We start from the raw sequence: 15,092 nt of genomic DNA on the forward strand, positions 1-15,092 counted from the left end.
AGTTTAAATCTGAATTTGGCAATAAGGAGTTCATGATCTGAGCCACAGTCAGCTCCCAGTCTTGGTTTTGCTGACTGTATAGAACTTCTCCTCCTTTGCTGCAAAGAATATAATCAATCTGAATTCAGTGTTGTCCATCTGGTGATGTCCATATGTAGAGTGTTCTCTTGTGTTGTTGGAAGAGGGTGTTTGCTATGACCAGTGTATTCTCTTGGCAAAACTCTATTAGCCTTTGCCCTGCTTCATTCTGTAATCCAAGGCCAAATTTGCCTGTTACTCCCAGTGTTTCTTGACTTCCTACTTTTGCATTCCAGTCCCCTATAATGAAAAGGACATCTTTTTTCAGTGTTAGTTCTAAAAGGTCTTGTAGGTCTTCATAGAACTGTTCAACTTCAGCTTCTTCAGCATTCCTGGTTGGGGCATAGGGTTGGATTACCGTGATATTGAATGGTTTGCCTTGGAAACGAACAGAGATCATTCTGTCATTTTTGAGATTGCATCCAAGTACTGCATTTCAGACTCTTTTGTTGACTATGATGGCTACTCCATTTCTTCTAAGGGATTCCTGCCCAAAGTAGTAGATATAATGGTCATCCGAGTTAAATTCACCCATTCCAGTCCACTGATTCCTAGAATGTTGACATTCACTCTTGCCATCTCCTATTTGACCACTTCCAATTTGCTTTCATTCATGGACCTAACATTCCAGGTTCCTATGCAATATTGCTCTTTACAGCATCAGACCTTGCTTCTATCACCAGTCCCATCCACAACTGGGTATTGTTTTTGCTTTGGCTCTATCCCTTCATTCCTGCTGGAGTTATTTCTCCACTGGTCTCCAGTAGCATATTGGGCACCTACAGACCTGGGGAGTTCCTCTTTCAGTATCCTATCATTTTCCTTCTCATACTGTTCATGGGGTTCTCAAGGCAAGAATATTGAAGTGGTTTGCCATTCGCTTCTCCAGTGGACCACATTCTGTCAGACCTCTCCACCATGACCCAACCATCTTGGGTGGCCCCACATGGCATGGCTGAGTTTCATTGAGTTAGACAAGACTGTGGTCCTATGATCAGATTGGCTAGTTTTCTGTGATTATGGTTTTAGTGTATCTGCCCTCTGATGTCCTCTCGCAACACCCACCATCTTACTTGGGTTTCTCTTACCTCGGATGTGGGATATCTCTTCACGGCTGCTCCAGCAAAGCGCAACTGCTGCTCCTTACCTTGGACGAGGGGTATCTTCAGAGATTGTCTAATCTAATATACTAAGCCACTTAGCATTTCATGTCACTTAAGTACATGATATAATTAAAGCATATAGATGAGACATTCATAGGACAAAGGCCTAGTGGTAAACTATTTTCAAGTATCATCAAATATCTTCTTTTAGTCAGCTACACATAGGAATTTTGTTTACAGACATGATGCACAGATTATTTGTCAGAATCATGTGTAATATTTTCTGTATTGAAAAACAATTATGGTAATGTTGGGATAAAACCAAAGCATGTTTTGTTTTCATAGGATAGAAAGAAATGTATTTGAATGGAAATGGGAAGGGAAGCTGATGTTATTGAGCACCTGCTAGTTTCCAGGCACTCTTACATTTATCACTCCAGTCTCCCTCCTGCATGTTCCTCTAGTGAATCTCTCAGTTCATTTCCATTGCTCAGTCGTGTCTAACTCTTTGTGACCCCATGAATTGCAGCGTACCAGGCCTCCCTGTCCATCACCAACTCTCAGAGTCCACCCAATTCCATGTCCATCGAGTTGGTGATGCGATCCAACCATCTCATTTTCTGTCAGCCCCTTCTCCTCCTGCCCTCAACCTTTCCCAGCATCAGGGTCTTTTCCAATGGGTCAACTCTTCGCATCAGGTGGCCAAAGTATTGGAGTTTGAGCTTCAATGTCAGTCCTTCCAATGAACACCCAGGATCGATCTCCTTTAGGATGGACTGGTTGGATCTCCTTGTAGTTGTAGGGACTCTCAAGAGTCTTTTCCAACACCACAGTTCAAAAGCATCAATTCTTCGGCACTCAGCTTTCTTCAGAGTCCAACTCTCATATCCATACATGACCACTGGGAAAACCATAGCCTTAACTTGATGGACCTTTGTTGGCAAAGTAATGTCTCTGCTTTTTAATATGCTATCTAGGTTGGTCATAACTTTCCTTCCAAGGAGCAAGCATCTTTTAATTCCATGGCTGCGATCACCATCTGCAGTGATTTTGGAGCCTAGAAGAATAAAGTCAGCCACTGTTTCCCCATATATTTCCCATGAGGTGATGGGACCAGATGCCATGATCTTAGTTTTCTGAATGTTGAGCTTTAAGCCAACTTTTTCACTCTCCTCTTTCACTTTCATCAAGAGTCTCTTTAGTTCTTCTTCACTTTCTGCCATAAGGGTAGTATCATCTGCATTTCTGAGGTTATTGATATTTTTCCCAGCAATCTTGATTCCAGCTTGTGCTTCCTCCAGCCCAGGGTGTCTCATGATGTACTCTGCATATAAGTTAAATAAGTAGGGTGACAATATACCGCCTTGACGTACTCCTTTTCCTATTTGGAACCAGTCTGTTGTACCATGTCCAGTTCTAACTGTTGCTTCCTGATCTGCATACAGATTTCTCAGGAGGCAAGTCAGGTGGTTTGGTATTCCCATCTCTTTCAGAATTTTCCACAGTTTATTGTGATCCACACAGGCAAAGAGAATCTTTAACATTGTAATAAGTATATCCCTGCTCCTTTGGATTCTGGAGCATACCGAATAGAGTCGCTGTTATGACCAGCAATTCAATTGCAAACCAATATTTATAATTCAGAGCACATTTTCTTGTAACCACAGACTTGGATTTCATATTTAAACCATTTTTATTTTCCCTTGTTTTGATATCTAAGTTACTACATGTCTTCAGATAGGTAGTTTCCTAGCCTCTCATCATGTTAAGATGCCCTCCTTCACTACATTTAGGACTATATATATGTGGGGCCTCCTAGGTGGCTCAGTGGTAAAGAATTTGCTTGCCAATACAGGAGACATGGGTTCAGTTCCTAGGTCAGGAAGATCCCCCAGAGAAGGAAGTGGAAACCTACTCCAGAATTCTTGCCAGGGAAATCCCATGGACAGAGAAGCCTGACTGGCTACAGTCCTTGGGGTCACAAAAGAATTGGACACAACTCAGCAACTAATACCACACACGTGTATATTTAAGTCAGACTTCAAACATGTCATCCTGGAATGTATTGCCAGTATCTGCAAAATAAAAGAATTAATTCTGTATAAAAGAATTATACAGAAAATTGAATCAATCAATTATCTCCTTACAGGTGAGGAAAGAAAATCATGTAACAGTAACTAATAGAATTCACGCACGTATGCATGCTAAGTAACTTCAGTCATGTCTGACTCTTTCAATCCTATGGACTGTAGCCCACCAGGCTCCTCTGTCCATGGGATTCTCCAGGCAAGAATACTGGAGTGGATTGCCTTACCCTCCTCCAGAGGATCTTCATGACCCTGGGATCGAATGAACCCATGTCACTTATGTCTCCTGCATTGACAGTAGGTTCTTTACTTCTAGCACCACCTGGGAAGTCCTTAGAAGTCATGGTGAGATTCAAATTGTATTAATGTAATGGGACAGATTGGACATGGTTGAACAACTAACACACACACTAGGACACAAGATCTAAAGATAGCCAAATCTTTACTTCTATTGGGGAAACAGAAATCCTACTAACAAAGTTCATTCCACAAAACCTGGAAGAGAAAGAAAGCAATTTTATCACTGAATAAGCATATCTGGAGTACAACCCTTATTGCAGGCATCTATGAAAGACACCGTAAAGACCAGACAGAATCTCACCCAAACGTATACAGTTAAAAAAAAGAACAAGTAACACTCCTTTTGTCTCATTCAGAGGGAAAGTGGTATGCTTTCTCTCATGCATACCTTGTGAGCAATCTTGTAAGAACCCTGAGTCAATTTCAGAAGTGTGTTTTTACAGTTTCAGAGGTCAGACAGCTGCAAGCTTTAACTCTAAAATGAAAAGGTTCATCTACTATGTTTTCAAGGAAACCCGCTAACAGAGAGGTTAAGGAGATTGCTGCTTCCCTGCCCTTTGTTAAACACAGAAAATTTCATTTCATATTTATACTTTAACCAGGGAGCCATTCACTCCTATATTCCTGAGGGAGATATATACATAAAAGACGACAAAACAGAGTTCTCTGAGCAACAGGGAATTTGATTCCTAACCCCAAAACACATCAACTGAGCTATATTGAGCCACCTGGGAGAGTTACTGGGTAAATCTGAACCATATTTAGGCTATAGTGTAAATAACTCCAAGAATATGTCAACGTTAGGGCTTCCCTGATAGCTCAGTTGGTAAAGAATCCACCTGCAATGCGGGAGACCCTGGTTTGATCCCTGGGTCAGGAAGATTCACTGGAGAAGGAATAGACTGCCCACTCTAGTTTTCTAGCCTGGAGAATTCCATGGCCTGTATAGTCCATGGGATCACAAAAGAGTAGGACACGACTGAGTGACTTCCACTTATGTCAACCTTAAGAGGAGGTTTTTCTCCCAAAATTTCAAACCTGAATTTTAGGACCTTTCTGATGCTGGAAAGAATTTACTGATCCTCCTAGGAAAGGAAGCAAAAGAGCAGGAAAGAAAGGGTCCTGCAATGCAACTAATATTTTCCAGATCTTCTTAGGCCAAAGCAACAATCTCTGAGTCAGTCTTCCTTAAGGAAACAAGTAAACAGAAAATGACAAGGACAGGTGGTTTGGGAGAAATCTAATTAGAATAGAATTCCCATCTATGTGTATGTGTGTACTCTGATGAAGCCTATGGACCTTAAAGTCATCTTTTAATTTTTTTTAATTTAAACTTTTTCATTTTCTATTGCGGTATAGCCAGTTAACAATACTATGATAGTTTTAGGTGAATGGTGAAGGGACTTAACCATACATACACATGTATCCATTCTCCCCCAAACTCCCCTTCCCTACAGTCTGCCTCATAACAATGAGAAGAGTTCCTTGTGCTATACAATAAGGTCCTTATTGGTTATCCATTTTAAATATATCAGTGTGGTACATGGCCATCCCAAATTCCCTCACTATCTCTTGCCCTATGCTGCCCCCTGGCAACCATAATTTCATTCTGTAAGCCTGTAAGTCTCTTTCTGTTTTATAAGTTAGTTCATTTATATCATTTCCTTTTAGATTCCACATATAAGGGATGCCATATGATATTTCTCCTTCTCTGTCTGACTTACTTCACTCAGTATGACAATCTCTAGTCTATGTTGCTGCGAATGGCATTATTTCATTCTTTTTAATGGCCAAGTGATATCCCATTGTTTATATGTACCACATCTTCTTTATCCATTCTTCTGTTGATGAACATTAAGTTTCTTCCATGTCTTGGCTATCATAAACAGTGCTTTAATGAAGATTGGGGTGCTGATTATGTTTTTCTCTGGATATATGCCCATGAGTAGGATTATAGGGTCATATGACAGCTCTATTTTTAAAGGAACCTCCATAATGTTCTCCATAGTGACTGTACCAATTTGCATTCCCACCAGCAGTGTAGGAGTGTTCCCTTCTCTCTACACCCTCTCCAGCATTTGTTGTTTGTGAATTTTTTGATGATAGCCATTTTGGCTGGTTATATCTCATCATCTTTTTAAACACACAAAGTAAAATAACTCACATAGGCTTGGAAGAGAAACCAATAATATTGAAATACAGTTATCACTTACTGTAATAAAAAACATACTTTTATGTAATAATATATATTCTTACTTAATGCCTTAAATTGGAAGTTCCAGTTTCAAGTAATTTTAGTAGTGATAAGAATAAACAATATTTTGAGGTATCTGCAGTAATTTTAGGTAGTATAAAATATCTCTGATTTCTTTTGTCAACAAAGTCCCAGTTACTTCTGTTGCTAACATACTTTGTTGCTTACATTTGAAAGTAAAGGAAATGCTAAAATTTTAGTTATAAAAAATTAGCTAGAGTCTAATGAAAATATAGACATTCTTCCCCATCTAATTTATGAAACAAGGTAAAGAAACCCCTGAATTATAAGAAAAAAAAAAGGAATGTGGGCCAATTCCTACTCCCTTTCACTAGTAGTGTTGGCTCTTGTTTTCCCCCCGATTTCTAAAGGATAAAGAATCCAGAGAAATTGAGGATACCACCCACACTATCAATAGCTGAGCACAGGAAAGTCCCCCAACCCATGAGCACACAGCTGAATGGAAGATATAGGTCCCTCTTCCTTTGGGATGGAGAACTTTACTCTTTATCCTTAAGGAAAATTAAGAGGAAAGGAAAAGGAAGACAAAGATCTGTTTGTGGAGGGCAGAATGACCTGGGTGGGACCACTAAAAGGCATCCTTGTCTCTCTCAAGTGAAGAGTAGCAGAAACACCAGAGAAGTTTCTCCTGCCTTTTTCAAAGCTTTGTATTCCTTCTGGGGTTGAGGAGGTTAGTCTATCTTCCTAAGGCATTCATGAAAGCCTCATTATAGCACTTCCAGGAGATTCTGGAGTAGGTCAGGAGAGTTTCTTAATTCATTTCATTTAAGACCACATCATATGCTAGATGGAGCAGACACTTTGCAGTTCCAGGCCTACTCAGTCAGTAAATAGTGAAGCTGGAAATCAGAACTACACCTCTCTGATACTAAAACTTTGGGTTGCATTTATTGTGATACCCTGAGCAAAGAGTTTTGAAAAACCTCTGAGTTTTGCATTCTGTCCATTTAGTCAACAGCAAGATGTTAATATAATGTATATTTTATTTTTCCTAACATTCACTGCATACATTTATAAGAAGCCCATTATATACACAAACTATGCCAGGCTCCAGAGGTAGAAACAGTGTGCAAAAAAGACATGGAAACTTTGACTTAAGAGATCATGGAGTCAAGAGATAGAAATAGATGTTATACAAATAAATATATAATTACAAGTTGTTATGAATGTCATTAAATTAATTGATGAAAAACCCTACATGATGGGGCTTCTAAACTAGTCCAAAAAACAGGAACGAAAATTTCTTGAGAAAGCAACATTTGTGAGATGATCAGATAGGAGTTAATAAATTGCTACAGGGTTTGTTTTTTTTGTTGTTGTTTTTCTCTCTCTCTAAACTTACATATCTTAGGCTAATATGTTAGCTGTTTTAAGTAATATTTTAATAATAAAACGCTACTATAATTGGCAAAAATTGAGAGAGAAGTATGAAACTAAGCAAGGGAAAGGGATTGTAGTTTTTAAAATGCACCAAATAATTCAATTAAAATCATTTTAAAAGCTTGCCTTCCTGTACATGCTGCTGCTGCTAAGTCACTTCAGTCGTGTCCGACTCTGTGCGACCCCAGAGACGGCGGCCCACCAGGCTCCCCGTCCCTGGGACTCTCCAGGCGAGGACACTGGAGCGGGCTGCCATTGCCTTCTCTGCTTCCTGTACATAGTTCCCTACAAAATCATTGAGCAATGATTTCTAGGGTCTTGGGAGTAAAGCAAATGAGGAGTGACTGCTGATAAGCATAGGAATTCTTTTGGGGTGACAAAAATATTCTGAAATTAGTGGGGTTGGTTACATAACTTTATGAATATACTGAAAAGACACTCAATTGTACACTTTGAAAGGGTGAATTTTACAGTATGAATTATATCTCAATCTTGAAAATGAGGTTAAAAATCAGTGACATAGGTATCACTCATGAACTACTGACACCCACAAGGCCATTGGTTTTAGTAGAATTTATGTATGGTAACATGGAAGAGCTATCAAAGGAGCATATCTATTCATAGACCTTTGTCATACAATGAACACTTCTTTTTCTAAACATGTACTCTATGATGGAGAACACAGCTCTCAGAGCACTGAAGATTGAAGAGAATGCCTTCCTAGCCAGCAAAAGCAAATGAATGAATCTAGGCAATTAGTGAGGTGACAGATGTAGAAGGTCATATTGCACTGAGCCATTGAAATGGTTTATAAGTCACTGACTATAATATTAAAATAGATTTTTTTTTAGTGTTCAACAGGAATGTGCAATTAGAACACAAAATTAATTCACAAGAAATAAAGACTGATTTTTCTTTTCAGTGAACATATGAAGAAATAGAAAACTCATAGCAATGTTATCCTTAGTTTTTCAGATACATAATGTGAATGTGTCAGAAACAGTGCAGAGGAAAATGAAGAGCAAAATAAATGTGACTTGGAGCAATAGTTTATAATTTAAAGTAATATTTATACCATTATGATAAAATAGCTTTATGGGAGGTTTATTATCTAAGGCAGAAAAACAAAATGAAGTTTGTATACTTATGTAGAACATGAAGAGGCCAGTGAAATGAATGGCTTACTCATTAGGTATTTTTATTAAGATCAAAGATTCAAAAAAGAGAAAAAAACAATAGTAATTTTAATCTTAAAGTCAATACACAGAATAATACTGTCTGTATTATAAATTCATATCACGGAGGGTCATGAAAGGCTTTCTCTTTAAGAAAAAAAAGACTACATGGAAAATACAGCTTTCAAATACACTCTATGTCAGGATTTATGATTTGTGATATTCAGTTCAGTTCAATTCAGTTGCTCAGTTGTGTCCAACTCTTTGCAATCCCATGGACTGCAGCACTCCAGGCCTCCCTGTTCATCACCAACTCCCAGAGTTTACCTAAACTCATCTCCATTGAGTCGGTGATGCCATCCAACCATCTCATCCTCTGTCATCCCCTTCTCCTCCTGCCTTCAATCTTTCCCAGCAACAGGGTCTTTTCAAGGAGTCAGTTCTTCCCATCAAGTGGCCAAAGTACTGGAGTTTCAGTCCCTTCAATGATCAACAGTCCTTCAACATCAGTCCTTTCAATGAACACTAAGGACTGATCTCCTTTAGGATGGACTGGTTGGATATCCTGCAGTTCAAAGAACTCTCAAAAGTCTTCTCCAACACCACAGTTCGAAAGCATCCAGTCTCCGGTGCCCAGCTTTCTTTATATTTAACTCTCATATCCATACATGACTAATGGAAAAACCATAGCCTTAACTAGACAGACACTGGTTGGCAAAGTAATGTCTCTGCTTTTTAATATGCTGTCTAGGTTGGTCATAACTTTCCTTACAAGGAGTAAGCGCCTCTTCCTTCTAAGGAAGTAAGCACCATCTGCAGTGATTTTGGAGCCCCCCAAAATAGTGTCTGCCACTGTTTCCCCATCTATTTGCCATGAAGTGATGGGACCAGATGCCATGATCTTAGTTTTCTGAACGTTGAGTTTATGCCAACTTTTTCACTCTCCTCTTTCACATTCATCACGAGGATCTTTAGTTTTTCTTCACTTTCTGCCTTAAAGGAGGTATCATCTGCATATCTGAGGTTATTGATATTTCTCACAGCAATCTTGATTCCAGCTTGTGCTTCCTCCAGCCGAGCATTTCTCATGATGTACTCTGCATATAAGTTAAATAAGCAGGGTGACAATATACAGCCTTGCTGTATTCCTTTTCCTATTAGGAACCAGTCTGTTGTTCCATGTCCAGTTCTAACTGTTGCTTCCTGACCTACATACAGATTTCTCAAGAGGCAGGTCAGATGGTCTGGTATTCCCATCTCTTTCAGAATTTTCCACATTTTGTTGTGATCCACAAAGTCAAAGGCTTCAGAATAGTCAATAAAGCAGAAATATATGTTTTTCTGGAACTCTCTTGCTTTTTTGATGATCCAGCAGATGTTGGCAATTTGATCTCTGGTCCCTCTGCCTTTACTAAAATCAGCTTGAACATCTGGAAGTTCACAGTTCACATATTACTGAAGCCTGGCTTGGAGAATTTTGAGCATTACTTTACTAGCGTGTGAGATGAGTACAATTGTGTGGTAGTTTGAGCATTCTTTGGCATTGTCTTTCTTTGGGATTGGGATGAAAACTGAACTTTTCCAGTCCTGTGGCCACTGCTGAGTTTTCCAGATTTCCTGGCCTATTGAGTGCAGCACTTTCACAACATCATCTTTTAGGATTTGAAATAGCTCAACTGAAATTCCATCACATCCACTAGCTTTCTTTGTAGTGATGCTTGCTAAGGCCCACTTAACTTCACATTCCAGGATGTCTGGCTCTCAGTGAGTGATCTCACCATCCTGATCATCTGGGTTCATAAAGATCATTTTTTATATTTCATCTGTATATTCTTGCCACCTCTTCTTAATATCTTCTGCTTCTATTACGTCCATACCATTTCTGTCCTTTATTGTGCCCATCTTTGCATGAAATGTTCCCTTGATATCTCTAATTTTCTTGAAGAGATCTCTAGTCTTTCCCATTCTATTGTTTTCCTCTATTTCTTTGTACTGATCACTGAGGAAGGCTTTCTTTTCTCTCCTTGCTGTTCTTTGGTACTCTGTATTCAAATGTCTTCCTTTTCTCCTTTGTTTTTCTTTTCTCTTCTTTTCACAGGTGTTTGTAAGGCATCCTCAAAGAGCCATTTTGCATTTTTGCATTTCTTTTTCTTGGGGATGGTCTTAATCCCTGTCTTCTGTACAATGTCACGAACCTTCATCCATAGTTCATCAGGCACTCTGTCTATCAGATCCAGTCCCTTTAATCTATTTCTCACTTCCACTGTATAATCATAAGGGATTTGATTTAGGTCATACCTGAATGGTCTAATGGTTTTCCACACTTTGTTCAATTTAAGTCTGAATTTCACAATAAGGAGTTCATAATCTGAGCTATAGTCAGCTCCCAGTCTTCTTTTTGCTAACTGTATAGAGCTTCTCCATATTTGGCTGCAAAGAATATGATCAATCTGATTTTGGTAATGACCATCTGGTGATGTCCTTGTGTAGAGTGTTCTCTTGTGTTGTTGGAAGACGGTGTTTGCGATGATCAGTGCATTCTCTTGGCAAAACTCTATTAGCCGTTACCCTGCTTCATTCTGTACTCCAGTGCCAAATTTGCCTGTTACTTCAGGTGTTTCTTGACTTCCTACTCTTTCATTCCAGTCCCCTTAATGAGAAGGACATTGTTTTGGGGTGTTAGTTCTAAAAGGTCTTGTAGGTCTTCATAGAACCGTTCAACTTCAGCTTCTTCAGCATTACTGGTCGGGGCATAGACTTGATTTACCATGATATTGAATGGTTTGTCTTAGAAACGAACAGAGATCATTCTATCATTTTTGAGATTGTATCCAAGTACTGCATTTCAGACTCTTTTGTTGACTCTGATGGCTACTCCATTTCTTCCAAGGGATTCTTGCCCACAGTAGTAGATATGATGGTCATCTGAGTTAAATTCACCCATTCCAGCCCATTTTAGTTCACTAATTCCTAAAAAGTCAGTATTCACTCTTGCCATCTCCTGTTTGACCACTTCCAATTTTCCATGATTCATGGACCTAACATTCCAGGTTCCTATGCAGTATTGCTCTGTGACATTCAATTGGGCTATATCAGGGTCCACTAGAAGTGGACCACACTTTTGTAAAGTACAGCAGTTCTTTCATCCTAAAGGGGTCACAGGCCACATCTAGTAAATCATTGATTTAATGTATACTGTATTGCTCTTTTACCTATAAGGGTTCATCACTTTTGAAAGTACCTAACTTGCTCTCTGAGAAAAATTTATATATCATATGATAATTTTAATTATAGAGTATATTTGATGATAAATTATACATTCAGTTCAGTTCAGTTCAGTCGTGTCTGACTCTTTGTGACTTCATGAGCCACAGCATGCCAGGACTCCCTGTCCATCACTAACTCCCGGAGTCTACCCAAACCCGTGTCTGCTGAGTCGGTGATGCCATCCAGCCATCTTCTCCTCTGTCGTCCCCTTCTCCTCTTGCCCCCAATCCTTCCCAGCATTAGGGTCTTTTCCAATGAGTCAACTCTTTGCATGAGGTGACCAAAGTATTGGAGTTTCAGCTTCAACATCAGTCCTTCCAATGAACACCCAGGACCGATCTCCTTTAGGATGGGCTGGATGGATCTCCTTGCAGTCCAAGGGTCTCTCAAGAGTCTTCTCCAACACCACAGTTCAAAAGCATCAGTTCTTCAGCACTCAGCTTTCTTTATAGTCCAACTCTCATAGCCATCCATGCCCACTGGAAAAACCATAGCCTTGACTAGATGGACCTTTGTTGGCAAAGTAATGTCTCTGCTTTTTAATATGCTATCTAGGTTGGTCATAACTTTCCTTCCAAGGAGTAAGTGTCTTTTAATTTAATGGCTGCGATCACCATCTGCAGTGATTTTGGAGCCCCAAAAAATAAAGTCAGCCACTGTTTCCACTGTTTCCCCATCTATTTGCCATGAAGTGATGGGACCAGATGCCATGATCTTAGTTTTCTGAATGTTAAGCTTTAAGCCAACTTTTTCACTCTCCTCTTTCACTTTCATCACGAGGCTCTTTAGTTCTTCACTTTCTGCCATAAGGGTAGTGTCATCTGGATATCTGAGGTTATTGATATTTCTCACAGCAATCTTGATTCCAGTTTGTGCTTCCTCCAGCCCAGGGTGTCTCATGATGTACTCTGCATATAAGTTAAATAAGTAGGGTGACAATATACAGCCTTGACGTACTCCTTTCCCGATGTGGAACCAGTCTGTTGTTCCATGTCCAGTTCTAACTGTTGCTTTCTGACCTGCATACAGATTTCTCAAGAGGCAGGTGAGGTGGTCTGATATTCCCATCTCTTTCAGAATTTTCCACAGTTTATTCTGATCAACACAAAGGCTTTGGCATAGTCAGTAAAGCAGAAATATATGTTAATTTCTTACAAAACTCTGTATTCCATATTGCTAGGTCACTTCATTCCATTTTATGCCACGTTTCCATCAAGAACTATCTTCCCAAATCACAATCTGCCTGATTATGTGTTGTTGTTGTTCAGGTGCTAGATAGTGTCTGACTCTGTGATGTCATAGATTGTAGTCCTCCAATCTCTGCTGTCCATGAGATTTCCCAGGCAAGAATACTGGAGTGGGTTGCCATTGCCATCTCCAAACATTTTTTGAACACTTTTTTAAATTGAACTTTCCTCCTTCTTGGTTCCCAGTAGTTTAAATTCTTTGTAGCCACCTTCTCAGCTTCCCAGGTGGCTCAGTGGTAAAGAATTCGCTGCCAATGCAGGAGACGCAAGAAACAGAGGTTCTATCCCTGGATTGGGAAAATCCCCTGGAGTAGGAAATGGCAACCCACTCCAGTATTCTTGCCTGGAAAATCCAATAGACAAAGGAGCCTAATGACTATAGTCCATGGCATCACAAAAAGTCGGATGCAACTGGTTACATGTGGCCGCCCCCTAATCCTACCTTGGCATTCTCCAGGCTTCCTCTTTGGTCATCTTTCTCACTCTACACAATTCCTGGAAGATCCCATTCATTTAAATAATATCAACTATCACATTGCTTTGATAACTATAACCCCTTTAGTAGCCCAGATCTTTCTCTGTGTTCCAGAACTATAAATCCAAAACATCCTCTTATCTTGTGAACAACAGAACCACTATTTACAAATTTTCCAGAAATCGGTTTCACCCTCATCTTTTTAAGGAACACAGCACATTTGGGGCTGAGGTAGCAGAAATGCACCATCTCTATGCACCAGCAGCAACTCCTGATTTAAATGTAAATCATAAGCAGATAAGAGATTGGTGAGAGAATATTTTACTTAGATGAGTGGATGAATGTGTTTATGCAGCCATCCCTGTCCTGGGTATAGAAATACCTAATTTGATGGGAGCATAATCAAAGTTGATTTTGAGTAAATTCAAAGTTTGGTGGTGAGTAAAATATTTCCCAATTGTATGTGTAATTTCTCATCATTTTAAAAGAGATGATTATCTTTACCCTTTTATCATAAATGAAAGCAGGCCACCATTATTACCTCTAGAGATAGATAGCACCATTGTAACTTTATTATATTACTTTGCTTCTGAGAAGAGTAAATCTGAATACTTAAAAAATTTCCTAGGTGCACAATTTTTTATTTTTAAAATATTTGACAATGGAGACCCTTGCTAAAATAAATGTAAATAAATGATATACCTTAAAATCAATTAGCCATATTTTTATATCAAGAAAATATTCATATTATAATTTTTTTCTAAAAATAATATTTTTTAATTTCAGCACCATGTGGAAGTCGTTCAACAGGTTCAGAAGGCACTGTTCTATCACCAAACTATCCAAAAAATTACAGTGTGGGACATAATTGTGTTTATTCCATAGCAGTTCCCAAGGAGTTTGGTAAGTAAGATTCATCTCATCATATAGTAAATCATTATAAGCATGCTTTATTTTCACTGATTGCTATTCAAAATGTTAGTTACTTTTTAATGAAAATATTTATTACTCATAAAGTACTTTACTCTAAAAATTATTTTTAGATAGTAGCTTTGTAATAATAAAGTTTTGAGGTTATTTTTTGCATTCTGAATTTACAGTCAAGTACACAGGTGAACAACAATATAAAAATGAAAACAGGATTGTTTTTAATTTTTAAAAATAAGTACATCCAGTAACCCTGCAAGTGCCTTCATAATGGAATTTCATAAAATGGGAAATTACCAGAGCATAAAGCAAAGTCTGCTCTGCCAAATATGCATATATTCAAATATGGAGCTACTATAATAATGACAAAATAGGTATGAAACAATTATATTAGTTTTATATTTTATAAACACATTTGCAGATAAAAAATATTTTGGTTTTAAGCACCTAGTTTCTACAACAGCAGTGATTATAAAAAGACAGCAAAGGACATTTCAGCTCATCTTGTCAACCTGACAATCTGTTCCACATTGGCACTGAGAAGACAATGTGTCCTTTGCTGACTTCACATCTCCCTGATCACAAGTCTTAGAAGTCACTTACCTGGCTTCTAAAGGTTTTGGATCTGAAATCCAGCTGGATCTAACCCAGGTTAAGCTCTGTTTATGGATGGATAGGCAAAGGATATTTAGTGAACAGCAAAGTGTGGGAGAGAGGCTGAACGTCTTTTAGACTTCTGCAATTTAGATTTACAGCGTTGTGTTACATGGTGAAGGAT

General features: G+C 38.8%; 1 protein-coding gene across 3 annotated transcripts in view; it reads left to right on the forward strand.

Annotated features, from left to right (window-relative positions):
• CSMD3 (CUB and Sushi multiple domains 3) overlaps positions 1 to 15,092 on the forward strand; it is a 1,326,016-nt gene that overhangs the window by 1,059,933 nt on the left and 250,991 nt on the right. For all 3 annotated transcript variants that reach the window (XM_061122845.1, XM_061122846.1, XM_061122847.1), the window contains one exon: positions 14,174 to 14,290. In XM_061122845.1, the coding sequence (XP_060978828.1) occupies positions 14,174 to 14,290 (117 nt within the window). The remainder of the gene's footprint in view (positions 1 to 14,173; positions 14,291 to 15,092) is intronic.

Source organism: Dama dama, chromosome 21, assembly GCF_033118175.1.
Source record: "Dama dama isolate Ldn47 chromosome 21, ASM3311817v1, whole genome shotgun sequence".
In the NCBI taxonomy this organism is placed as follows: Eukaryota; Metazoa; Chordata; class Mammalia; order Artiodactyla; family Cervidae; genus Dama; species Dama dama.